The sequence below is a fragment of the Notamacropus eugenii genome, chromosome 2, assembly GCF_028372415.1.
Source record: "Notamacropus eugenii isolate mMacEug1 chromosome 2, mMacEug1.pri_v2, whole genome shotgun sequence".
NCBI classification, from domain to species: domain Eukaryota; kingdom Metazoa; phylum Chordata; class Mammalia; order Diprotodontia; family Macropodidae; genus Notamacropus; species Notamacropus eugenii.
The window spans coordinates 191,402,347-191,429,856 of record NC_092873.1 but is presented as its reverse complement, the minus strand read 5'-3'; the positions used below and the strand labels follow the sequence as shown (position 1 = coordinate 191,429,856).

The 27,510-nt window shown below is 36.4% G+C and overlaps 1 protein-coding gene across 3 annotated transcripts in view; it reads left to right on the top strand.

Annotated features, from left to right (window-relative positions):
* Positions 1–26,950, top strand: part of REV3L (REV3 like, DNA directed polymerase zeta catalytic subunit) — a 263,108-nt gene extending 236,158 nt beyond the window's left edge. For all 3 annotated transcript variants that reach the window (XM_072637634.1, XM_072637633.1, XM_072637635.1), the window contains exons 28-33: positions 1,510–1,624; positions 3,945–4,082; positions 6,116–6,306; positions 8,513–8,759; positions 10,487–10,696; positions 25,833–26,950. In XM_072637634.1, the coding sequence (XP_072493735.1) occupies positions 1,510–1,624; positions 3,945–4,082; positions 6,116–6,306; positions 8,513–8,759; positions 10,487–10,696; positions 25,833–25,973 (1,042 nt within the window). In that variant the 3' untranslated portion in view covers positions 25,974–26,950. The remainder of the gene's footprint in view (positions 1–1,509; positions 1,625–3,944; positions 4,083–6,115; positions 6,307–8,512; positions 8,760–10,486; positions 10,697–25,832) is intronic.
* The last annotated feature ends 560 nt before the right edge of the window (positions 26,951–27,510 follow it).

Here is a 27,510-nt window from a genome sequence, read left to right as displayed (position 1 = left end):
CAATGGAGTTTTATCCTTGAGTTTATCTATGTAATCTACATGCCTCCAAAGTCCACACCATGGACTATAAATATGATGTGATACAGAAAGAGCAACATTCACTTATTTTTCAAAACTAGCCCTTCTGACTTACTAAAGTTGAACTGTTTACATTCCTACATGGAAAGACAATATTTGTAACTCTTGAAACTTTTCAGTATCTGGATACTGGGTGGGATTACACACACACACATGCACACACACACACACACACACACACACACACACATAGAGACAGAGTGCACAGAATGAATTGAAGAGGATGGGATCATATTTTAAAAAAAATGAAATCAAGCAGTGAGAGAGAAATATATTGGGAGGAGAAAGGGAGAAATGGAATGGGGCAAATTATCTCCCATAAAAGAGGCAAGCAAAAGACTTATTAGTGGAGGGATAAAGAGGGGAGGTAAGAGAAAAACATGAAGTTTACTCTCATCACATTCCACTAAAGGAAGGAATAAAATGCACACTCATTTTGGTATGAAAACCTATCTTACAGTACAGGAAAGTAGGGGATAAGCAAGGTGGGGGGGATGATGGAAGGGAGGGCATGGGGAGGAGGGAGCAATTTGAGGTCAACACTCATGGGGAGGGACAGGATCAAAAGAGAATAGAAGTAATGGGGGACAGGATAGGATGGAGGGAAATATAGTTAGTCTTACACAACATGAATATGATGGAAGTCATTTGCAAAACTACACAGATTTGGCCTATATTGAATTGCTTGCCTTCCAAAGGAAAGGGGTGGCGAGGGAAGGAGGTAAAGAAGTTGGAACTCAAAGTGTTAGGAACAACTGTCGAGTAATGTTCTTGCCACTAGGAAATAAGAGATACAGGTAAAGGGGTATAGAAAGTTATCTGGCCCTACAGGACAAAAGAGAAGATGGAGACAAGGACAGAGAGGGATGATAGAAGAGAGAGCGGATTGGTCATAGGGACAATTAGAATGCTTGGTATTTGGGGGGGGGGGGGACAAAAGGGGAGAAAATTTGGAACCCAAAATTTTGTCAAAATGAATGTTAAAAGTTAAATAAATAAATAAATAAATTTAATTTAAAAAAAAAAAAACTAGCCCTTCTGATTTTCTGTTAGTAGTTTTTATCTATAATCTTGACCTGATACCTTTTCTTTGTAGTCATTCCTATACCCCATGCTTAGTTATCACTATTATTCTTGACTATGTATATACAAAGCCTTAACTTTGTACTTAATGACTCTCCACTGATTCTGCTCTGATACCTGAACGTTTATGTGGTTGAAACAGAAAAGTTAATTGTCTTGAAGATTTTTAATCAAAGAGCATACCACAAGCAGTCAAGAAAGGCATGATAAAGCATTAAAGTTCATATGTGGGAGAAGCTAATGAATAATAGGAAAGTTAGGAGATCTGTTATCCGGGAATGTTGTTTTCAAGAAGATATCTTCTAACAGTTACTTCCTAATTATATTACTCCATTTTAATCCCTTTAGTATGTTTGTACTACTGAAAGGAGCCACTAAGGAGCAGTCTTTTAAAATTGGTCAAGAGATTGCTGAAGCTGTTACTGCTACCAACCCTAAACCAGTAAAACTGAAGTTTGAAAAGGTAAGAAGAAATCTATTCTCATGCAACACTAATATTCCCATACTAATTTAATAGACCTACTTTCAGGATAAATGATATGTATCTTATGTATCTCTAAAACTCTTTAAAACTCTTTTTAAATTGATGTTCTTAATTTATTGTTTCTCAGCATTTTTTCAGTGGTGCTTTCATGTAGGCAAAAATCACATAACAGGACTAAAGCTTAATGTGAATATTATAAAAAAAAAATCTATTGAACACTGAACTATAATAATAGCTCACACTTATATAGAACCTTAAGGTTTATAAAACACTGAGAAAAAAGTGACAATTCCTGCTCTCAGGGATCATACAATCTAGTAACAGATTGAGATACATAACAGTATTCCTTTATAGGACAATATATGAGAAATACTATATAAGTGATGTAGAGAAAATACAAAATACAGAAAAGGAGAATTACAAACTACAGCAGGCTGAAGTTATCAGGGAATACATCAGAAAAGAGATGGAGAGGGATTTGGGCCATTGGGTGGCTAGTATTTCAGTAACCTGAAATGAGCTGAAATCATTACTGCCACTGCTTGGGAAAGGTCTGCATGGGCAAGAGGTATTCCAGGAAGAACAGACTATGAATAAAAGGCAAGAAAGCATTATCCACTGGAGAAGAGCCAATACCTCAAATAGACTATAGTTCCTGTGGAGAACAGATAGCCGACAAGACTAGAAAGGTCACCAGTTTGGGGCCAGACTGAGGAATCTGCTTTGTGTCAGTGGGGAGCCATTAAACGAGCTATTGATCAAGGGAGTGCCCCGTTCAAAGCAGCACATGTGGGAGACTGTCATGATGATAGCATGGATCAGAGTGAGTAACCAGATAGGAGCTAGAGAAGTCAGTCAGGAGGCAATCACATATTCCAGGAAGCAAATGATAAGAACCTGGACTGGGGTGAGGGCAATGTAGTTAAAAAGACAGGGACAAATGGAGAAGATACTTCTAAGGAAGAGTCAGCAGGATAGTGATTAATTGGATGTCAGAAATGAAGAAGAGGGAGAAACCCAAGATTACCCTCAAGCTCTGAGCCAAATTAACTAGGATAATTAATAGAAATGAGGCAGTAACAATGGAGGAGGTGTTTAGGCATCAGTGAGTTCAGTTTTGTAGATCTTGGGTTTAAAGTATAGATAGGAAACATATATGGAGATATTCAGCAAACTACTATAAATGCAGACCAGAACATTGGAGGAAAAGCCGGATGAAGCTAAAGATATGGGAATTATCCACCACAAAAAAGTGATGTTTGAAGTCATAGAAGTGATTAAGTTCTCTGGGGAAGAAAAAGTATATATAGAGTCATGAGAGATTCCTAAGGGCATAACCTTGAGAATACATTCCCATATGGGAAGTAGAAAGACAAAAATAATGTATAGAAAGTTATAGAGAAAAAGTGATTTTAAAATGCAGAAAGACTACAAGAAGAATGTTGGGGAAGCCACGGGAAGAAACAGATTAAAGAAAGGGCTCATCAGCCATGTCAGATGCTACAGAGAAGTTAAGAAGAATGAGTTATAAGAAAAGCCAATTGAGTTTAACAATTAGGTGCTCATTGGTGGCCTTTGGGAGAGCAGTTTCAATCTTATGAGAGGTCAGAAGTCAAATTTCAAGGGGGCAAGGGTAGGTATTTGAAGAAATGGAGGCAACAAGGACAGGGTTTTCTTTGAACAGGTTTGGTGAAAAGTATGGAGAGTGACAGCATAGTAGCTTGAAGATGGTGATAGAACTGAAGGAATATGGACTAAGGGAAGGAAGGAGTGGGGAGTTAAGTGAAAGCTATGCAGATTTGCAGGCAGAGGCCAGGGGGGAGGAAAGGACAGGAGACAGAATAATTGATAGAATAAGGTCCTGTAGGAAGCCAAAGGGAATTCGATGAAGAGCACAAAGTGTAGGAGTTAGCCTTGGCAAAAAGGAAGGATACATCTTTCTTTGTCATAGGAGGATATTAATTCTGATACCTCGATTTAACCTTGAAAATGTTGTGTTAACTGGCTTTCCCAAGTACTTCAGAATAATCATGGCCTTGCTTATTTTGTGAAATTTGATCATAAGGCACTCTACTATTCATGCATCTGACTGTAATCCACATTCTTAGATTTATACTGGGTCATCATTTAGAACTAGAAGGAATCTCAGAGGTCATATTGTCCAGCATCCTCCTTTTGCTTGCCCAGTGCCACACAGGAACTAAGAAGTTTTTGGATAAAATGGAAATATAATTTTGTAAACAGATGACTTCCAGTAGGGACAGAATAGAGTAAGAAGGCATTTTGTTTTTTTCTGCAGGTTTATTTGCCCTGTGTCTTGCAAACCAAAAAGAGATATGTGGGTTACATGTATGAAACACTGGATCAAAAGGACCCTGTATTTGATGCAAAAGGAATTGAGACAGTTAGAAGAGATTCCTGCCCTGCTGTTTCTAAGGTAAACACTGGCTATCTTCTCATCCTTTGAAGATGATGTGGCAGAGCAGACTGTGAAGTATACAGCTTGTTTGTGAAAGCCAAACCACCAATTCTGTTGTTCTTAATTAACAAGAAAGTCCTAGATCATTGAATCATTCTATAGGTAATCCAAGTTCCATTTTAGCTATTGTCTCAGTTTTCTCCCACACCTCATCTTTACTAGAGCTGCTAAAGAAAAAGCAAAACAACTCCATATTCCACTGCCCATCCTCTAATGGAAGGATCAGTGAATAATAAAATATTTAAAACATTACCAGAAAGGAGGAAAAAAGAGAATATAGGGGCCTTAAATTATTCTCAGCCCCAAAGTGATTGAGAGCTGATTGTATTTACACTTCATTAGCCAACTACAAATAAGATTTCTTTTTTATTTCTTTCTTTATTTATTTTTAGTTTTCAGCATTCATTTCCACAAGATTTTGAGTTTTAAATTTTCTCCCCACCTCACCCCTCTCCCCACCCCAAAACACCGTGCATTCTGATTACCCCTTCCCCCAATCTACACTCCCTTCTATCACACCCCCTTCCTTCTCTTATCCCCCATCTTCTCTCTTTTCTTGTGGGGCAAGATATATTTCTATACCCCATTACCTGTATTTCTTATTTCCCAATTTTATGCAAAAACAATTCTCAACATTTGTTCCTAAAATTTTGAGTTCTAACTTCTCTCCCTTCCTCCCTCCCCACCCATCCCCACTGAGAAGGCAAGCAATTTAACATAGGCTGTGTATGTGTAGTTTTGCTTAAAACTTCCATAATAGTCATGTTGTGAATGACTAATTATATTTCCCTCCATCCTATCCTGCCTCCCCGTTTATTCTATTCTCTCTTTTAACCTTATCCCTCCCCAAAAGTGTTTACTTCTAATTACAAATAAGATTTCTGTACTATAGCAGTTAAAACTTTCCAATTCCTCAACCATTTTAAATCTTAATTTCTTTTCAGTTTTTTCCCTATCCAGCTTAGTCGCTGTGTAGTGCTTCTAAATCAGGTTAAACTGGTGTTCTAATAGAGTGCAGTATTATCCACAGCAAGGTACATGAGAACATTAAATTCATCCTGAATTGTAAGCCCTTTTCATGTGTTAATGTGTGGAGGTGAGATATAGCTCAATAGCTAAGCGGAGCTGAGTGGCTAGAAGATACCTTAAAAATCAGAGTGAGAACGCCAGAGTTATAAGGGACCTTGGAAATTCATGTAATCCAATCCCTTTATTTAAAACCATCATCTGTTCTTTCTTCTATCTGGACACAGACCTGCATCTTAACCTAAACCAACCCCTTACCTTCTGAATATGTGCATGTATTTTGAATAAATTAATGAGCCCACGTTTTTAATACTGACAGACCCCAGAACTTGATAATGAATAAGACACAGAACCTTTCACTTGTATTGGTTTAAGCTTAATCTATTTGTCAATAAAGGCTAGTTTTATCCAGTGAGCTCTTTATTGTTCTTCATGAAATAAATTCAGTTAATTTCCACCAAAAGCATATCTAATTCAGCAACCTTTCACATACCACTAATTGGCAAGACTGCTAAAAGACCAAAAATTGAATAGACAATGAAATGTGTCATACTCCTTGTCTACCTTCTCTACCAGAGTACAGTCAGTACAAAGATGGAGAGACAAAGAATTGCAAATGTATGAAATCAAGCCTGACTTCTTATGTCTCCGTTACGTCAGCTCTTTTAGAAAAACCTCTGAGTTTTTCATTGTTCAGGCTTTGATTCTGATCATACTGAAAATTTCTGACAGATATCCCATTCCAGAATGATTTTTATAAGTTTTGTGTTGATTTTTGTCACTCAGGAAAGGAAAAGGAATTATGAAAATTCTAATAATTTTTAATACAGATAGTATGTATGACAGATTAAGTAGCGACAACTTTACTGAGGAGTTGAAATTATAATTGATATGTAGTGTATGAATAATATATCCATAAGTAAAAGTATGAAATGGTGTCATAACACATTTATCTTCTTTTTAAGATACTTGAGCGTTCTATCAAGCTGCTATTTGAAACAAGAGATATAAGTCAAATTAAACAGTACGTTCAGCGACAATGTATTAAGCTATTAGAAGGAAAGGCCAGCCTACAAGATGTTATCTTTGCAAAGGAATACAGAGGGAGTTTCTCTTACAAACCTGGAGCCTGTGTGCCAGCTCTTGAGCTTACAAGGTAATGATTACACATGGCAAGGGACAGAATAGCCATTCCCCTTCATCTCAGAAGACAGTGTCATATACCAACTTAGTTTAGTACCAAGTGTTTCTCACAGGTCCTAAATAAATGATTTGAAATCCTGTCTTAAGGTTACTTTTTCACAGCAAGTATTAAAAGCCCTTCTGAGTCCAAAGACACAAACAGAATTATCTTCTCACCCTTTTGCTTGAGTCCCAAAAAAAGGGAATAGCTTCCCACTCTATGCATACATTCACTTCCTTTATAAGGTCTGGAAAAGCATTGCACAGGTGGCCTCTTTATTTTGGGGGAAGGCGAAGTATCACCCTTTTTGTGTTCCTATTGACCAATTGACATGCTGAATTCCAGTGGAAGTAATTTATAGGCTAATGTTCTTTCTTTCATATGCTTCATAACAACCTAGACTGACCATTTTAAAGCTTTCTCTGATGCATAGATTTCTCTACTAAGGCAATTTGAGAAGATTGCTTTGCTTTCTGAAATGAGAAAAAAATACCTGACATTTACATGTACATGTGTATATATAAATATAAACATATACACACATATATACATATGCACACATACATACACATGTAAAGTATGCAGAGCACGTTAAATACATCATCTCTTTTGACCTTTGCAACAAGCTTCTCACTGATATTGACTAACATGTTTTAATCCAATTGATATTGTAAACTTTGATTTCTTAAGAGCTTTATTTTACAGATAGCCATGACTTTCAGCAGGGGCAGCTAGGTGGCATAGTAGATGGAGTACCTGGCCTGAGATCAGGATGCCTTATCATCCTAAATTCAAATGGGGCCTCAGATACTTACTAGCTGTGAGACCCTGGGCAAGTCACTTAACCCTCTTTGCCTCATTTTCCTCATCTGTTAAAGGAGCTGGAGAAGGAAATGGCAAACCTTTGCCATCTTTGCCAAGAAAACCCCTAATGGGGTCACGAAGAGTCAGACGTGACTAAAATGACTGAATAACAACAAAATGCCCTTCAGCAGACTCATATCCAAAAAATATTTAAGTACCTTCTGTAGCACAGAATAATACATGATAAATGCATATGAAGAGTATAGAAAAGTGTTATCTGAAATTTTGAGGGGAAAAGTCACTAATGACTGGTCAGATATTTTTTTAGGTAAAAAAGTGGATGGGATGTAGAATCTAGAACTGGAAGAGACCTAGGAACCACCCAGTGGTTCTAAAACTCTTTGATTTTAAGACCCTCTTTAAAAAACTTACAGTCCTAAACAACTTTTGTCTGTGTGGTTTTTCTATCTATATTTAACTATATTCAAAAGGAAAACATCTTAGTAGGAATAGGAAAATAGTGTTTGGTTGGTTTTCTTAAGGCAGCCTGTTATTGCCCAGGGTCACACAGCTAGTAAATGTCTGAGGCCAAGATTTGAATTCAGATCTCCTCCTGACCCCAGACTTGGAGCTCTGCCCACTGCACCCTAGGAGAATAATTTTGACCTTAAGGATCTCCAGAGATCCCCGGACCATACTTTAAGAACCACCGATCATGTCTAGTCCTGTCACTTTACAAATGAACAAGTTGAAGATCCTGGGACAACAAACCCCCCAGGTCACAAAAACAGTCATTGTCAAACCCAGAATGTGAACCAAGCTTTCCAGTTCCAGACCAGTGCTCTTTCCACTACATTACAGTTGGGTTTTAAAGAACATAGAGGTGTTTGGGGCACTGTTGGACTAGGGGACATTGTGATAAAAGGTATCTATTGTAGTACAGTTTGCCTGGAGCATATAGATTATCTAGAAGGAAGTGATATGAGATAAGGGAGATAAAAGATGGTCAAAGTGAGGCCCGAGTATGAGCGATGTTCCTTGAATGGGAAACAAAAGAGTTTGAACGTTAATCAGTAGGTAATAGGGAGCTGTTGGAGAATGTTGAGTAATCTGCACATAAGGAGTAACCCTAAAGGATCAGGATACTCCTAGCAGCAGTAAGTACTAGGTAGTGCAAAGGAAGAGGTCCAGATTATTTCTGAGGTCATTGTGTAAATCTTTTAAATTTGCCTCAGTTTGCTTGGGAGGTAGCATCAGCAGAGATTTGTGTTTCTAGGGTACCACATCTTCACGTTTTGTTGTAGTATAGTACCCTTCTTTAAATTCAGTGCTTTTTGTGAGTCAGATATAAACATTTGTGTATTCTTTTAAATAGGAAAATGCTTGCTTATGATCGACGCTCTGAGCCACGAGTGGGAGAGCGAGTGCCATATGTCATTGTGTACGGCCTACCAGGTGTGCCTCTAATCCAGTTGGTACGGCGGCCAGTTGAGGTCCTACAAGACTCCAGCCTAAGGCTGAATGCAACCTATTATATTACAAAGCAGATCCTTCCACCCCTGGCAAGAATATTCTCACTTATTGGTATTGATGTCTTCAGTTGGTACCATGAATTACCAAGGGTAAGTGTATCAGGTACTATTGATGTGATACTCGAAAAGGATTTCACATTTAAAAGTTCTTATAAAAATGAAAATGATATTTATCTGAAGTTACAGTAAAAATGAGAGCATATAAGCATTTTATAAATTCTGATGGATTCTGATCGTGTAAATGAAAATACTGGCACATCTGAGTTGCTTAAAAAAGGAAAACTGGAATCTTCTACAAACCCCTTTTTAGGTTCTTCCAGGTTGCCTTGATGGCTGAAATGGTGGAATAAAACAGACGCACCAATGGGAAAGACTTAACTGCCAGAGAGTTATCCATAATGTCTTTAGCAATAGGAAATATGATTACAGGAACAAGAAAATGCTTTGTAACAGGCATAAGGGATTGTATTCGTTGTAAAGTATTGTGATGGAATGCATGACATTCCGGATAGGTTTTCTAGAAAAGGAGACAGCTTTAATTGGTGTGCTCACTGGAATAACAAAATAAATAGTTTTTCATAGTACTTCATTGATGTAATATATGAGATGATTTCTCTTGGAACTACCTGGAGGTTTGGTGTTTTTAACTAATGAATAAGATTATGTTAGTTATTCCAAGTCAGTTGGCTTAGAAAATGTCTGTGGATCGACTGTACCTCTAAGACCCAGGATTCTGTGAATCATTAGTGTGTACAAACTCAGATCACAGAAAGTAGATGGAATGAAGCAGGCTGATGACTAAACTTAAATCTTGTTCTACTTCCTTAACTGCTTAGGTTTTCAGTCTAAAGAATAATAACCGTGAAAGTTGTCTTTGGAGTTGTATGGCAGAAAATTTAAGGTAGTCATCATTCATAATCTTACTACTCAGTAAGAGGTTATGGATAATTGCTTCATATCACATTGCTCTGGGGGACACTAATTATTCAACAATGTTTGTTTCAAGGATATCATGGAGGCATTTGTTGAAGATTGACTTAAATCTCACCTTTAAGTATTTGGTTAGAGGCCTAAAAAATACTCAGAGGTGGATATGAAGCAATTTAGTATAATGTTACTTTCAACTGTAAAAAAAGTAAATGCAGTGTTAATTATTGTATTACATAGTATGTATTACATAGTGTTAATTGTATGTAAGCAAGTTGTATGGTTACACAGTACTGCCAATTAAAATTAAAAATATATTGGGCCTGTCCAAGTCATAGTTTTTAAAATATATTGCATTAATCTTTGTTCCTCACTCCCTAAGGAGTCTGAAAATTATTATATAACCTCTACTAGTCTTGTTTCCAGTAGCCTAACTTTTACTTTGCTTCTATAAATATTCAGATACCCCCATATGTACCATGTCTTTAAGGTGACAGATGCCTTAATATCCCAATCAGAAAGTTAATTGGCAAGTGACCATTTTAGGCTAGAACAGTGGTTCTGAAAAAATGTGGCCTCAGGTTCCCCAAGCCTGTTTCGGGGATCCATGAGGTAAAAGCAGTTTTCATAAAAACACTAAGATGTTTTCATATCTAAAATAGTAAATATTGATAGATATGACTAATATAAAGCAAATCTCTTTGCGATCCTCAAAAATTGATGAGTGTAACATGGTTCTGAGATAAAAAAGTTTAAAAACTGTTCATGTAGAAATGGAGATGCACAGAACCTATTATTACCATGACTTTTGTAAGCTGGTAACTAGAACTATTGGTCTCCCTAGTGAAACTGGTGGAGTTTTATTCTTTTCTGAACTTATCTGATTCCAGATCCAGAAAGTCACCACCTCCTCCCACAGTGAACATGAAGGCCGAAAAGGCACCATCTCACAATATTTTACTACCTTACACTGTCCTGTGTGTGATGAACTAACTCAGCATGGGATCTGTAGTAAATGTAGAAGCCAGCCACAGCATGTGGCAGTAGTTCTCAACCAAGAAATTCGTGAGTGGGAACGTCAACAAGAACAGCTGGTAAAGGTAACAGATTCAGAATCTTAAATAAGCATTTTCTTCCATGGCAGTTGAATCAACTCAGAAGCACAACATAGGATATTTATTTCAATTCAACATGCATTTACTAAATGCCAGACACAGTGTTAAGTGCCCCCAAGGGACTTAAATTCTATTCAGAGTAAACAGGATTATGGGATACCTGTACTTAGAAAATGTGATACAAAATAGATATAGAGTAATTTCCAGTGGGAGGGCACATGTCTAATATGAAGACATGGGGATCCTTAAGCCATATTGGAAAGATAGAAAGCAAAGTAGTAGTTAAATCTGTTTTATAATTAGCAGCCATCCTCACAAGAAAGACAATGGAATGAAATTAAGTCCTAGAACTTGGGCTGAAATTATACATAGCAGCAGCATTAGAATATATTGACACTAAAGAAAAATATTTTTTGCATCTACTCAAATATGCTTCAGTACTGAGAGAAACCAAGAAAAAAGGTCTAATTGCCCTCTCCAACTCACCACATACTTCATTCCATTGTTTTCCTGTGAAATTACATCAAACGTAGAAAGATAGTAATTCCACTAGGTCACATTTCTACAGAGAGAACCTTTCAGTTCCATAACTTGGAAAAATATCGTCAATAAAAAGACAAAACAAAAAAAATTTTGTTGTAAATTAGAAGTATTAGTCTGTTAGAAAAAGTTCACAAATTGAAAATGTATAAAGTATTTACATTTAAGCATCAGGATGTTTTATGTACGGTTTGGATTTTAAAAGTTGTGCATTAAAGTCTCAGGTATTAATAGTATAAAGTGGATAATGTGAAATCAGTCTAGAATAATAAATCAGGGCCAAATTATGATGGATTCATAAATGCGAAAAGAGTTTGTATTCTTTCATAGAGGGCGTAGAGAGCTATCAGTGTTTCTTGAGTGAGAGAATGACATGGTGGGACCTGTATTTTAAGAATATCAGTTTGGTAGCTATGTGGAGCTTGGACTGGAGAAAAAAACACACAAACTCTCTGAGTAATTGGCTCAACAATAGAATAGCTATACAAAGTGGTTCTCAATAGAAAATGTGAATAAAGGAAAAACAGAATGCCTTTAAATGGGCAAAATGGGTTTAATTAGTTGCAAAATAACATGATGGCGGAAGATCATAGGTAGTATGGGATTTTGTAAAAGGAGACTTAATCTGTTTAATACCTTCACAGGGAGGCCAGTTAGGAAACTGTTAGTCCATGAGAAAGGGGATGATGGCTTGGACTAGAGTAACTGTCATGTGAGTAGAGAAGAGTTGAATGGGAAGGATACATTGGGGTTAAAAGCAACAAGATGAAGCATCTACTTCCTTGTTAATATGCGGTTCAGAGGGCACATGGGGTGGGGAAGCAGTGATAAGAGACACTGAGTCAAAGTTTACTCCAGTCTTGTGAACCTGAAAAACTGGAAGAATATTGGTGCCCTCAGCAAAAACTAGAGAAGTTAGGAAGAGAGGTAGAGGCTAAGGGAATGCATTCCATTTTAGACATGCTGGGTTTGAAATGTCTATGGGATGTCTTCGTGGAGATTTCTTTTTAAAAATGTACCTATTTTAATGATCAGCATTCACTTTTATAAGATTTTGAATTCCATTTTTTTCTTCCCTCTTTCCCCCTTTCCCAAGGCTGCAAGCAATCTGATATAGGCTGTACATGTACAATATTATTATGCCTATTTCCACATTAGTCACGTGGTGAAAGAAGAATCAGAAGAAAAGGGGAAAAGGACTTCATGGAGATTTCTAGCAGGAAGTTTGTGATGCTGAACTAGGTCAGGATGAACATGAAAGCTTGATGTCTAGATTTAGGAGTCATCTACATAGAAATGATTGAGTCCATGGGAACTGATGAGATCACTAAGAAAGACTGTAGAGAATGAAGAGAAGAAGGGTGAAGATAGCCTTGGAGTTCACTCATGCATAGGGGGATGGATGTGGATGAGGATCCAACAAAGCAGACTAAGAAGGAAGAGTCAGACTATGGGGGAATCAAGAAAAAATGGTGTTACAAAAACCCAGGGAGAATATTCAGGAGGAGGGAGTGGTCAGTAGTGTCAGATACTGCAGAGTGATTAAAAAAAAAAGGATAAGGACTCAGAAAGGACCAGTGGATTTAACAATTAAGAATTCATTGGTAACCTTGGAGACAGCAATTTCATTCAAGCGGTAGATTTGGAAGCAAGACTACTAGAAGAAATAAGAAATATGAGAGAGTGGAAGCAATGAGTAAAAACAATTGGTTTTTTTTCTAGGAATTTTACTGTGAAAGGGGAGAGGAATATGATGGGATATCTTCAAGGGATCCCAGAGTCAAGTTAAAGTTTTTTAAGGATGAGGACTATTCTGAATATGTTTGCAGCTAATGACAAAAGAGAGAAGGAATCATTGAAGGAGCAGGCTTGTAGAGGAAGCCAAAGGGGATAGAGCCAAGAGCACAAGTAGAAAAAGAGCCTCCTCCAAGACCGGAGGCAAAGGAAAAGAGACTGGAGGCATGATGTTGAAGGGAGATAGACCAACAGACAATAGTAGTCTGTGTGCCAAGCACTGTGCTAAGCACTAGAAATGTAAAAACAAGATGTTCTCCTGAAAAGGAGTTTACACTCTGATGAGGGAAGACACCACATAAGTAGGAAGGGAAGGTGGAAGGCAGGGAAAGGGAAGACAGCCAGTAAGAAGAACGAGGTTAGGAGAGAAGGGAGAATGTGGCTGATAGTTCTAATGATGTGGCATTTTAGGGATATGGACTTAGCAGCCATCAGGTTCATCTCAGGATGGAGCCATTGACAGTGTGGGATGCAGTGTGGCCATTGTGGAAAGTGGACCTTGGAGTGAAGGGAGCATTGTGGCTGGCCTTATGATATGGGATTTCCAGGGAAGGCCATCAGGAACAGAACGAGGAAGAAGCTCATTATGGATAACCTCAATTTTTGTGGCTAAATTATAAGGCCAAGTCTTACATTGCAGGGAGGCGGGTTGTAGGGTAGGAAGAAGGTAGAGAACAACGTTGTGAGAAATGTGATTGATAAAGAATTGATCAGGAAAAAGTAAAATCCAAACAATAGTAAGGGCCCAGTTGGGTTTAGATAAGCTACATTTGTCACACATTTGTGGGACTTCCTCTGCTAGGTGGGTTGGGGTGGGGGAACAGAGGCAGTGAAAGGTTAGGGTTTAAAAAGGGATTTGTGGTGATAGACCAAGGAGGCAAGGGTGTCAAAGGTTGAGAACAGAGTGGATTTGAACTGCTTAATGTATAGCATCATTATGAGGGTCATATCAGGAGAAAAATGAGGCCAGAACAAGGGTGATGGATTGGGAAAGAAGCATGTGATAGAGAGAACAGAAGTGGTGGGGACAAGGAATGTATTTTAAGAGAGACAAGATAGATATAGGGAGAGATAAATAGCAGGAGGTAATGGCCAAGTTTTCAGATTTTTGCATCATGAAAGTCAAACACTTTTTTAGTGATAAAATCAAGGCTATAACCATCACAGAGGTGTTTGAGGGGACATCAAACTGCCTGAAAGAAGCAAAGTGACTGCAGTTGGTCCTGCCTGAAAATTCTGGGACTCTTTTAGAGGAATGTAAAGCAGAGTTCAGTCAAGGCATCACAACTGTAATAATCAGATGCTACCAAGGATATACTCCCTCACAGTGGTACAGTTAGGAAAGCACCATTGTTCTTTATACCAGCACAACCATTTGGTCTAAAGTTCTTTAGCTGTCCATGTAGGGTTTCTTGATTTTAAGTTCATGATTAATTGAAAATGTAAAAAGCACTGTTGTAGAGTTTTCCTTTTCAATCTCACAACAATCAGGAAATTTATGCCATGCCTTGTGGTGGCTGACTAGCTCTCAGTGAAAGCTTTCTTGATGTCTTGTGGCACCAAGTGGTACTGGAATTAAATATCTTCTTGCTCTCAGGCTCTGCAAAAGAACTGTAGCATCTCATAGACATGGCAGTATGCCTTAAGTTACTGTTTAATGATAACAAAACCAATTTGTTTTTTCCACAAGATTTTCTGTCCCCAAGTACATCATAAAGCAATATGATAGTGAGCATCCATACTGCCTTAAACAAATATACTCTTGGTTGGGTACAGATCCTCCAAGAAGATCAGTGGGGGTCAGAGGCAGCAACACGTGATGTCTTTCCAGTCCTTCTCACCTTCTGATCTTATCTGCAAAGCCTACATAGATTCTTTGATACCATAGCTTTAGGTAGAATTCTCTTTCAGTGTTAAGTACTACTTCTCATACCAGTGAAATGCCATGAAAAGTGATAGTGGACATAAGCAAGAATGGTCAGAGGCCTTTAAAGGAAAGGATTCCTTGAAAAGGAGAATATTAAAATGTGTGGCTGCCTCAGACATAAATTTGAGATAGGCTGCCAGGTCATGGTGGTAACCACTTTAAAATATGAGCTTTTCAAGGACAGCTACATACAGTTTACTAAATTTTCCAGCAAAAGATCTTAAAACTGAACATTCCATTGAATTCAGTGAAGCAGGTAATTCCATCTTAACTTATTTATCAAGGAAGCATAGAGAGTTTAATTAAATCTTTATTGATTTTTTCTGGCACTTGGGTGTAGCAACAGAGAGCTGCAATACAGGAATTATATCTTTGGGAATAGATTTGAGTCCCTGGGCATGCTCTAATGAGAGAAAAGCCTTTGTCATGGAACAGCTATGCTCATATTTCATACAGAACAGTGAAACATGCAAGCCTTCACAATCTTGCTTGTCAGCAGCAAAACAAATAAAGCTTAGAGGAAACAGCCAAGCTGCTGCTGCTCCTCTGTGCCCTTGTGCCTTTCTATCAAGGAAGAGAAAGAGAATTCGGATTTTTGCAACTTCATATCACACCTATTATTCAAATAGAAGCTTTTAATTATGTTAAAAAAAAAAAAAAGAACCTTCCATACCCATGCATTTTTAAGAGGAAAAGATTTAGAAAGGCTCTTATAACTACAAAATGGAATATTCAGGCCATTTTAGTAGATTCTCTCCCAGCATAGTTCAACCCACACATCTATACTTCTACATGGAAATAATGTCCTTTGTAGTCTGTTGACTCTCACGGATTGAATTAATACTTGCTTAATTATGTTTTACCCAAAACAGGAACTGATCCATCGCAAAGCTTATTGATAGACATCAAAGGAAATTGCTATTCCTAGTATTTCTTTCTAATTTTCTGGCTTATATGTAACCCTTCTTTGTAGTTGTAAAAAGAGCTTCTTTCAGGGAGCTTAACGTAATTAGTAGATTTACCCAACTATTATTTCTGTAATCCTTTAATGTAATTTTCTTTACAAACATAAAGACTTAGACATGAAGTTAGAAATAGAACCTAGTTCTCCTTACTTTCTTATCCAGTGAAGTATAAAAAGTTTTCTAAAAGAGCTGTCCAACTTTTGAGGCAAAATACCTTCCACATCCAGAGAAAGTATTATGGAATTTGATCACAGAATGAAGCAGACCATTTTCTTTGGTATTATGTTTTGTTTTGTTTTGTTTTATGATTTCTCCCGTTCATTTTAATTCTTCTTTGCAACATGACTAAGGTGAAAATTTGTTTAATAAGAATGTATGTGTAGAATCTGTATAAAATTGTATGCCATCTCAGGGAGGGAGTGGGGAAGGAGGGGGGGAGGAGGAGGAACGGGAAAAAAATCGAAGTTAGATGGAAGTGATTGTAGAACACTGAAAACAAATAAAATAATTTTATTTTTTTTAAATGAATAAATAAAAGAGCTGTCCAAAATCAGAATGACCAACTGGTATGGTCTTCTAACAGAGGCTGGATGGCTATTTGTGAGGAATGCTGCTCTTCAAGAGGAATCCCCTCACAATGCCTTGAACTACATGACCTTTGAATTTCAATAATTAAAAATTCTGTGACTCTCTAAACTCTTTAATGTGTATACTTAACACTAATCAAATGTTTTTCTTTTTTTAAAAAAATTGTTTTATCTTCTTAATGCACAGCTTTTTTTTTTTAATTCAAATTTCTCTTCCTTCCATTACCATCTTTTCTGCCCAATGAGAAAACAAAACCTGTTACAAATTGTAATTTTTAAAATGGTTAGAAAGATGTAGTTTCTGAGTGATTTAATCATTTTATTAATAAGTCCAGCAGGTTATTAATAAAAGGATAGTCATTTGACCATCTCTCTTAGACCAAACACTACCCATGGCGGGTTCACAGTTTATATGCCCTTCCAGTAGAGGCTGATATCAACTTATCATCCTGTCACCCGTGGACAGAGAAAATATCTCTATACCTGATCATTCCCAGCTATACCAGACCATTTCCAGCCTTGGGCTATCTAGACAAAAGAAGATTGAGTAGAACACTGTGAACTTCCCCATCCTAGATTAAATTTCTTGCAAGGTTGGGTGAGGTTTGAGGAAGATCAAGGAGAATCAATGCAATCTCATTTTCAGCAACTTTCTGGAAAGTAAAGGGAACTTTTAAAAATGAGTTTAGAAAAAGTGGAGAGACCCTTATTTTGGTTATTAATAATCATTTCTCACATTACATTATGCAAAACTGAATTCTACATTAGCTGTGTTCCAAAAGAAAAAAAATTGCTTCAATCTGCGCTCTGAGTGCATCAGTTCTCTCTGTCTAAAGGTGAACAGCATACTTCATCATGAGTCTGTTGGAATTGTGGTGGCTTATTGTATTCCTCAGTGTTACTAAGTCTTTCAAAGTTGAATATCTTCACTGAATTACTGTTATTGTATAACTTGTTCTGGTTATGCTCCCTTCACTTTGTATCAGTTCATATATATCTTCCCAAGATTTTCTGAAACTCCCTTCCATCATTTCTTATGGCACAACAATATTCAGTCATATTCATATACCACAGTTTGTTCACTCCCCAGTTCATGGGCATCCCCTCAGTTTACAATTCTTTGCCACAACAAAAAGAGTTGGCTACAAATGTTTTTGTACATATGGGTCCTTTTCCTTTTCTTTGATTTTCTTGAAGTGTAGCCACAATATCTATATTGCTAGTCAAGGGATAAGCATAGTTTAATAGTTTTAGGGTCATAGTTTCAAATTGCTTTCCTGAATGGTTGAACTGAAAAACTGCTTTTCCATCTCTTTAGCCATTTATCAGTTGGGAAATGGTTCTTAAGTCATATGAATTTGACATATTTTAGAAATCAAACCTTTATCAGAGAAACTTGCAGCAAAGAATTTTGTCTCCCAGTATTCTGCCTTTTAATTTTATCTGCATTGGTTTTGTTAGTGCAAAGACTTTTTAATTTTATGTAATCAGAATTATCCATTTCACTTCCCATGAACCTCTGTCTCTTGTTTGCTTATGGACTCTTCCCCTATTCATAGAGCTGACAGATAATTTCTTCTCTGCTCCCCTAAATTTGCCTATGGTATTTCCTTTTATGTCAGAAATCATGCACCTATTTTGAGCTTATCTTGGTATACAGTGTGAAGTCTTGGTTTATGTCTGATTTCTGCTGGACTGCTTTCCAGTTTTCCCAACAATTATCAGCAGTGAATTTATCAAATAGTAAATTTTTGCCCCAGTAGATGGCACCTTTGGGTTTATCAATCACTAGGATACCATGTTCATTTGCTTTTATATATTGTGTACCTAATCTGTTCCATAGATCAACCTCTCTGTTACCCAGTTCTAAATTGCTTTGACACTTATAACTTTGTAGTGTAGTGTAGTTTTAAGATCAGGAACTGCTCTGTTAGCTTCCTTCCTTTTTTTTTTCCATAGATTCCTTTGCTATTCTTAACCTTATATTCCTCCCAATAAATGTTATTTTTTCTACTCCTATAAAGTAATTCTTTGGTAGTTCAATATGGCACTAAAAAAATTATTTTTAGGTAGTATTATCATTTTTATTATATTGGTTTGACCTGTCCATGAGCCATTAATATTTCTCCAATTATTTAGATATGCCTTTATTTGTGTGAAGAGTATTTTGTAATTGAGTTCACATAGTTCCTGTATGAACCTTAGCATGTAAGATTCCAAATATTTTATACTGTCAGTAGTTAGTTTAAATGGAATTTCTCCTTTTTCCTGCTGTATTTTGTGGTAATATACAGAAATTCTAACAATTTATGTGAGTTTGTTGTATGTCCTGCACTTTCCTGAAGTAATTGTTTTGATTATTTTTTAATTGACTCTCTAGGGTTCTCTAGGTAAACCATCATGTCATCTGCAAAAAGTGATAGCTTTGTTTCCTCTTATTCTGTACTTGTTCCTTCATTTTCTTTTTCTTGTCTCATTGCTGTCACTAACATTTCTAGAACAACCTAGTAATGGTTTAATGGACAACCTTGCTTCACCCTGATCTTGCTAAAAAAGGGTTCTAGCTTATTCCTATTAAGAAAATGCTTACTCATAGTGTTATATGGATGCTACTTATTTTAAGGAAAGCTCCTTTTATTCCTGTGTCTTCTGATTTTATTTTTAAAAACAGGAATAGGTATTGTATTTTGCCAAAAGCTTTTTATACATTTATTGAAATCATCATGTAAGTTTTATTATTTTTCTTACTCATAAGATCACTCATGCTTATAGTTTTCCAAATAATGCACCAGTTCTGCATTCCTGATGTAAATACAGCCTGGTAATAGTATATTATCTTTGTGATATATTGTTATAATCTCCTTGTTAGCATTTTATTCGAAAATTTTCTATCTACCAAAATCATAATTGTGTCATAGGAGGAATTTGGTAGGATTCATTTCATTTGACTATTTCTTCTCTGCTCTACTAATTTGCTCATGATTTTACCCTTTATGATAAAATCATGTACCCATTTTAAGCTTATCTTTGTATACAGTGTGAAATCTTCATCTGTGCCTAATTTCTGCCAGAATGTTTTCCAGTTTTCACAACAGTTATCAAATAGTGAGTTCTTGCCCTCGTAACTAGGATCTTTGGGTTTATCAAACTCTAGGTTACTAGGGTTTTTTTGGAATTAATTATTCTTTAAAGTTTGTTATAATTCACTTGGAAATCCATCTGGTTCCTTATTCCTTTGGGATCATTTTCTCTTTTTTAAGATAAGATTATTTAAGTATTCTATTTCCTCTTCTCAACAGTTTATATTTTTGTAATTATTCATCTAGTTTTTGTCAGTTTTTATTGGCATAGAATTTAGCAAAATAGCCCCCAGTCATTGCATTTGTTTCCTCTTTATTGGTTATGAATTTACCTTTTTTTCATTTTGATACTGGTAATTTGATTTTTCTTTTTTTAAAATTACATTGGCCATTGGTTTAAGTATTTTATTGGATTTTTTTCCCCCAAAAAAACAAAAGCTCTTAGTTTTATTTATTAGTTCAGTGTTTTGGTTTGGAGTTTTTTTTTTAACTTTCAGTGTTGGTCATCTCTCCTTTGCTTTTCAGGATTTCTGTTTTGGTGTTTAATTGGAGGTTTTAAACTTGGTCTTCTAAGGCCTTTTTCAGTTGTATTTCCAATTTGTTAATCTGTTCTTTGTCTCTTTTATTGAAGTAAGCATTTAGAGATATAAATTTTCCACTAAATTCTGCTTTGGCAACAACAAATTTTATCGGGTTTGCTCATTGTTTTCATTATCTTTAATGAAATTGTTTTTTTCTTTGACTTTCTCCGTCTTTAGGAATAGGTTATATAGTTTCCAACTAATTAATAGCTGACATTTCTACAGTGCTTACTCTATTTGCCAGCAGTATGCTAACCAATTTACAATTATAATCTTATTTGATTCTAACAATAACACTGGTAGGCAGGTATCATTATCCCCATCATACATGTAAGGAAAGTGAGACAAATAGGAGTTGCCCAGGGGCCACATCCCTAATGAGTGGAAGGCCAAATCTGAATTTGATTCTGAGTCCCTGCACTCTTATTTACTGTACCACCTAGTTGACTTGGTATTGTTAATCTGTTCTTCAAAGGCCCTTTATTGAATAAAATTTTTTGCTTTATTGTCTGAAAAGGATACATTTAATATTTCTATGTATCTACTTTTCTTTGTGATATTTTTGTGCCTTAATACATACTCAGATTTTGTAAAGGTATTATGTACCATGCACAGCTGTGAAAAAGATATACTCTTTTCTAAAATTCTATTCATTTCCTTAACTTCTTTCTTGTTTATATGGTGAGATTTATTTAGGTAAGAAAGGGGTAAATTGAAATCCCCCATTATTATAGTTTTACTCTCTCTTTCCTTCTGTAACTCAATTTTTCCTGTAAGAATTTGGATGCTATGCCATTTGGTGCATATATTTTCAGTATTGCTGTTAACTTAGTGTCTATGGTGCCCTTTAGCAAAAAGGAGTTTCCCTGTTTATCTCTTTTAATTTTATCTATTTTTGCTTTTGCCTTATCTGAGATCATCATGAATGCCACCCTTACCTTTTTTTTTATCTTTAGCTGATGCACAACCTTATTTCAACTCTATGTACCTTTTTGTGTGTGTTTCTTGTAAACAACACATTATTAGATTCTGGTTTCTAATCCATTCTACTATCCTCTTCCATTTTTCAGGTGAGTTCATCCCGTTCACATTCACAGTTATGATTGCTAACTGAGTGTTTCTTTCCATCCTAATGTCTTATACTTCCCCTTTTCTTTTTCACTGAAAAAGTCTGTTTTGGTTCTCTCTGTTGCCACTTTTTAATCTACCCTCCCTCCCTCCATCCCCTCTCTTTCTCTTAACCCCTTTCCCTCCTTCCCTTTTAGGTAAGATGAATTTCCGTACTCCACTGTGTATGTTTATTCTTCCCTTCTTAAATCAGTTCAGATGAGAGTGAGGTTCAAGTGTTTCCTTCTTCCCGTCTGCCCCCTGTCATAGCCCTCTCCATTATGTCAACTCTTCTGTATGTGAGATAATTTTCCCCTTCTTCCTCTCCCTTTCCCCCTCTCTCAGTTCATTCTTCGTCCTCACCCTTCCATTCTTCTTTTGAAATCATCCTGCCAGAATCACATTCAGGCCTTATTAGACTTCTCTCTAAGAGCTGTAGTGCTAATAAAGTTCTGAATGGTGATGGGTCTCCTTCCCCATAAAAAAGGGTAAAGAGTACAGCTTTGTTTAGTCCCTCATGATTTCTCCCTTGTTATGCTTCTTTTTTATGCTTCTCTTTAGTACTGTGTTGGAATGTCATATTTTCTTTTCAGCTCCAGTCTTTTTATCAGGAATGATTAAAAGTGTTCCATATCATTAAATGTCCATTTTTCCCTTATAGGATTATACTCAATTTTGCTAAATAGATTTATCTTGGCTTCTAGAATGTCCTATCCTAAGCCTTCTGTTTCTTTATGTAGTGGTTGCTAAATCTTGTGTGATTCTGGCTGCTTACAGTATATTTTCCTTTACTTGGGAGTTCAGGATTTTGACTAAATTATTTTATTTTCAGATACCCTGACACCTGAATACTAATACCAGTTCTGCCACCAAACTACCTGTGTGATCTAGGGCAAATCACTTAATGTCGTTTAACTTCAGGTTATAAAAAAAACATGAAAACATTCTCCCTCCTTTCAAATGTTATCTTCACTGACTTCTTCTAGGTCTCAGCTCAGATACCAAATTCTGTAGGAGACCTTTTCAGTCTTTCTTATTCCCTGTCTTCTCTCTGGATACTAGTGTCATCCCCTCTGAGATCTGAGATTATCTGCTATCACTTTGTATATGTCTTGTACTTTGCAAGTTATTTACTCTTCATCTTCTTGAGGGTAAGGACTGTTTTTGCCTATCTTTGTATTCCTGGTACTTAGCATGGTTCCTAGACATAGTAAGTTATTACTAACTGGCCAAATGACTCCATCATCTATTGTCAGGTGAGAGATAAGCAGGAAGGCAGGGAAAATATTTCCTGAGACTTAACCCTCCAGAACTTAAGGGTGAGTTCTGCAGTTGCCTGTACCACAATAGTTTTGCCATCTTCAGGTTAAAACAATAATTCTGAACTTATCTTTCACCAAATGTATGTAAAAAAAAAAATGTATTTGTCCATTCACTAACTGCAAGCAACGATCCTTTTGAAAGCTCCAGAACAATAGATATTTCTGCTAACCAGAAGTTTTATTTTATGGGAGCCTATTCACACATACAAGAATTATCAGCTTTCCCATATTCTACTTAAATCCTAGCAAGACCCATTGGCCCCTTCAAGAGCAGACGCTGGAGAACATTCTCAAAACAATTAGTTTCATTAGTAGAGATACTCAGAAGGGGAAGGGAGTTCTCTGACAAAGAGAACATGAAAACTGCATAGTTTCCTGATGGTGTTTCACAAGCTGCATAGCTAACCACCTCATGTTGTACCTGTTCCAAATTCATCCTTTCAAAAACATTTGTAGCTTGATCAGCTGCATTTGCTCATAGAAATGCTTTGATTTTTCAGTTATCATTAGGTCATAAATAAAGATGCCCTCTGACATTTTCACCGTCTCAAGAAACATGGTCTAGCTTGAGACTATGTTGGTACCATATTAGATCTATCAACCAGTACCAATCCATAACCAATTTAAATTCATCAACAAGGGTTGAGTGCATTTATTAAGTATCTGCTGTATATCAGGCACTATGCTAGAAGCTGAAGATACAAAACCAAAAATGAAATCATCCCTACCTTCAATAAGCTTATACTCTATGGGAGGAAACAGCATATACACATAACAAGGTAATTTGGGAGAAGAGGAACTAGCAACTGGAGAATTAGGAAGGAAGCTTCCTATAGAGAAAGACATGCAAGGTGAGCTTCATGGAAAACAAAAATCTTAAGGGACAGGATTGAGGGGAAAAATCCATTTCATGCCTGGGGAACAGTATTTGCAAAGGTATAGAGATGAGAAAGAACATGTCTTATGTAAGAAACAGCAGGAAAGTCCGTTTGATTGATCCCAAGAGTATGTGAAGGGGAGTCCTAAGGCCAGAAAAGGAAATTGGTTAAAGCATACATTTTTTTCTGTTAACAATTTGTAGACTACAAAAGTGGAAAATAGTTTGCTTATTGGTTAATTATTTTTTAGCAAATAAATATACCGTGAGGGAAAGGGGATATAGTCTGGAAGTCTTTTTGGTAAAAGACATATCAACAATTTTTTTAAATGACAAGGTACTCTAACTTAACTGTTTCATGGCATGAGTTTGTACAATAATTTGTAAACTTTTCATCTAGAAAGAATTTGATCAGTTAAATCTTTCTGTCCAATGGATATTCTTTGACTCAGCTGAACCAATATGGTTCTTTCAGACCATCACCTTTGCTTTTTCAAGTTGTGTACAAATTCCCATTTTCTCTTTTAAGCACCTCTTTGTTTCTGCCCTTCAACTATCACTAGAGGAAGTCTGGAAGCCCTATCATAAACAGTCTGTAGTATACCTAGAACTTTTCTGCTATTCATGTATACTGAGTATACCACATACTCTGCTGTATTTTGGTTTGCCTTCTCTTACAGTAAATATTCCCTTCCCTCAAACTGCTGAAGTGTACCAGCTATCATGTCTTCATGTGGTGATGAATTACTTGTGAGACTATTTAAAGAAGTAGAAATTAGATTACTCATTTACAAAATGGCCAGGTGTAGAATTCTGTTCTCTGGCTGATTTACTTTCAGTGTGGCACAGATTGATGCCTTTTGGGTTACCTGGCTATATAGGACCATTTGCTTCTAGACTGCGGAGATGCTCTGGTTTCTTTTCCTGGTGACTGACATTCCTCTTCACTCTCAGTGCCTACTGAACATTTTGGCTTCCACTTCTCCCTGTGGTCTTTGATTTCCATGCCAGGCAGCTTAGTTCTTAGTGTTTGCCAGCCAATGAGAGGATGCTTTTATTTCTGGCTAACATACTGAAACGACCTCTATAAAATGTTTTGACTTCACATTTGTGGCATTTTTGCAGGTCTAGTGTCCTATGCATATGTATGTTTTTAGGTAAACTCTAGTTCCACAGAGATGTTGTAAAAACTAAATGAAGCTACATGTAAGGAAGCCATGTAAAACAATGAAAGTTCATATGGTGTGAGATGTCACTCCTCCTCATCTCTCATGTGGTTCAAGGACAGTTAGATTTAGAATCAGAGCATCTGCGTTTGGATCCCAGCTCTGTTACTTGCTATCTTTGGGACCTTGTAAGTGATCATTACTCTCAGTTTCCTAATCTATAAAATGAAGGAATTGGACTAAATGACCTTCAGGGACCCTTCTAACTCTAAATCTATCCTGTTCTTTATGTCAGACTTTCCTGTGAGCATGGGGAGGCTTTTGGAAGGTCCTGCTTGTGTTACTATATCTGCCCAGGAGGAGCCACACCAAAGGTTCCTCCAAGAATGTTTCTAGACAGCATTTCCTGAAAAAATCATCAGGGTCGCTCACTATGTGGAGACCTGCCCTTTTATTTTATAGATGAGGAAAGTGGATTTAAGATCTTCAAGGTATCCAAAGTTTACATTTTTGAATCCTGCTATCTCTGATGTAAATTGAGATCACTTTGCTAAGGAACATAGACAGAATGTTAAAACTGGAAACCAGTCAACAAACATTTATTAACCACTTACCATGTGCCAAAGATACAAAGACGGGCAAAAACACAGTTCATACCCTGAAGTGGCTCATATTCTAATAGAGAAAACATGCAAAAAATTATACATACAAGACCTTTACAGAGTTGCATTTGAAAGTGGGGCCATTCAGCATGGTGCCAACTGCCAGACATCCTCCCTCCCCCCACTTAGGGAACTGTAGACTTGGCATGAAAATTACCAGTTACTAAATGCTTATTGTCTTTACCCATTCATATCATTAATGGTTTATCATGGTTTAAATGGTTTAACAGCAGGATCCTGTTCTAACAACAGGATTTTGCTGTCCATGAAGGAATGTTACGTAGAAGTTCCTAATTTCTACTTAGATCAGGAAGAAATTGACACAGGAAAAAATGTTGGCCTCTAAGTTTTAGGGACCTCTACAGAGTTTATTAGAGCAGGGTAGACCAGTCCAGGGTACAATTCTTAATTCTCATCATGTGTCCAGGTTATAGGAAGCAACAATTTTACATTTAGAAGTCTGTATATTTAGAATTGTTCTTCTTGCTTTACATGACTTTTCTGTACTTTCAGATATGCAAGAACTGTACAGGCTGCTGTGATCGACAGATCCAGTGTGTTTCACTGAATTGCCCAATACTTTTCAAACTCTCCAGAGTGAGTAGAGAATTGTCCAAGGCGCCATATCTCCGCCAATTGCTAGACCAGTTTTAAACAATCAATGTTACAGGATTCCAGGTGCTAATTTTTTCATTGTTTACCACTGAGCTGTTGTGCATGGTGCTTTTCCAACTTTCATAAAGTCAAGGACTTATCATTGTCTGAAGAATATGAAGACCTTTATGCTAAAGATCATACTTGTGGATCTCTGAATAGCTCATTTCTTAAGATGTATAAATTCCTCCTTTCACATTTTTAACATTCTGTTTTATAATGCAGATGTTGAATTAGCTCCAGTATGTATGTGTAACATCTTGTAAATCCATTGAATATGTCATGTTTACTTCCTTGTGGAAGGAGCACTGAAAACTTCTTACAGAAAAACCATTAGTGTGTTTTCCTTGAACTGTCAGTATCAAAACATGTGTTACCTATAGATATATTATCCATTCACTTTATAATTTTGACTGCGAAATATTTTGTAAATACACTTTTTTACTTTTCAAACAACTGAGTAAAATAATGTGCAATGAATTTTATACAGATAATTTTAAAGTTGTTTGGTATATTTCCTCTAGGTTTTGCTCGACTCAAAGTAGATGTTATTTTGATCAAACTGTGCAAACAATAGTACCATGTGTAGCATTTTGAAACATTATTTTCTAAAAATCGCTGTCTTGCTTTAGCTATTAATGGGGCATTGTGAGGAACTGTGCAAAGACATTTTTGTTACAAACCTGTGGGCCTGTTGCAATACTTTAAATATAAGAAATTTTATTCCATTTTTGCTTGTTTTGTATAGACATTTCTATTGCTTCTAAATATGCTTAAAATATTTTCTTTCCTTATGTACTGTACAGTTAATCTTATTTGCCATCATCCTGAACATAAAATGTGTATTTAGAATATTTGTATAACTGTATAAAATGACAAAGGAATTATGTGGTCAGTGCATTGTTTTCTAAACTGGAAATCATTTTGTTTTAAAAGTTAATAATGGAAACCATATTAAAAATGAATAAAATATGAAAGGTAGTCATGTGATTTTTAAACTGGCTGTAAGTGGTATTTTGTGAATTTTAAAATCTTTAGTTGGCTCAGTTTTATTCCATAATTCCAAAATCACATAATAATCACGTCACAATTATAATTACAGAATTTGAGAGTTGGAAGGGACCTCAGTAGCCATCTAGAACAACCCATAAACCAAAGAATCCCTACTCCATACTTTTCAAATGGTCATCCAGGTTTGTTCAGTTGAAGATTTCCACCAAAGGGGAATCCACAACCTCTCCAAGCAGCCCCTTCCATTTTTAAGAGGCTCTCTTAGGAAATTAGGAAAGTTTTCCTGACAATAATTTGCTGAAATAAAGAAAAGAAAGGACAACTTAATAGGTCTTACATGCTGGTCAGTGTTGTGCTTCCTTTCTCCAGGCTACAAAGAAAATTTTTTTTTTCTGAGTCAGTGGAAGTTGTTCTAAGAAAAACATTTTTACAACCCAGACTTTTAAGAGTACTTCTGAATACTGATTTAATAAGCCAGTAAACCATGGCTGCATTATATGTGAGAGAAGAAATAATCATAATGCAA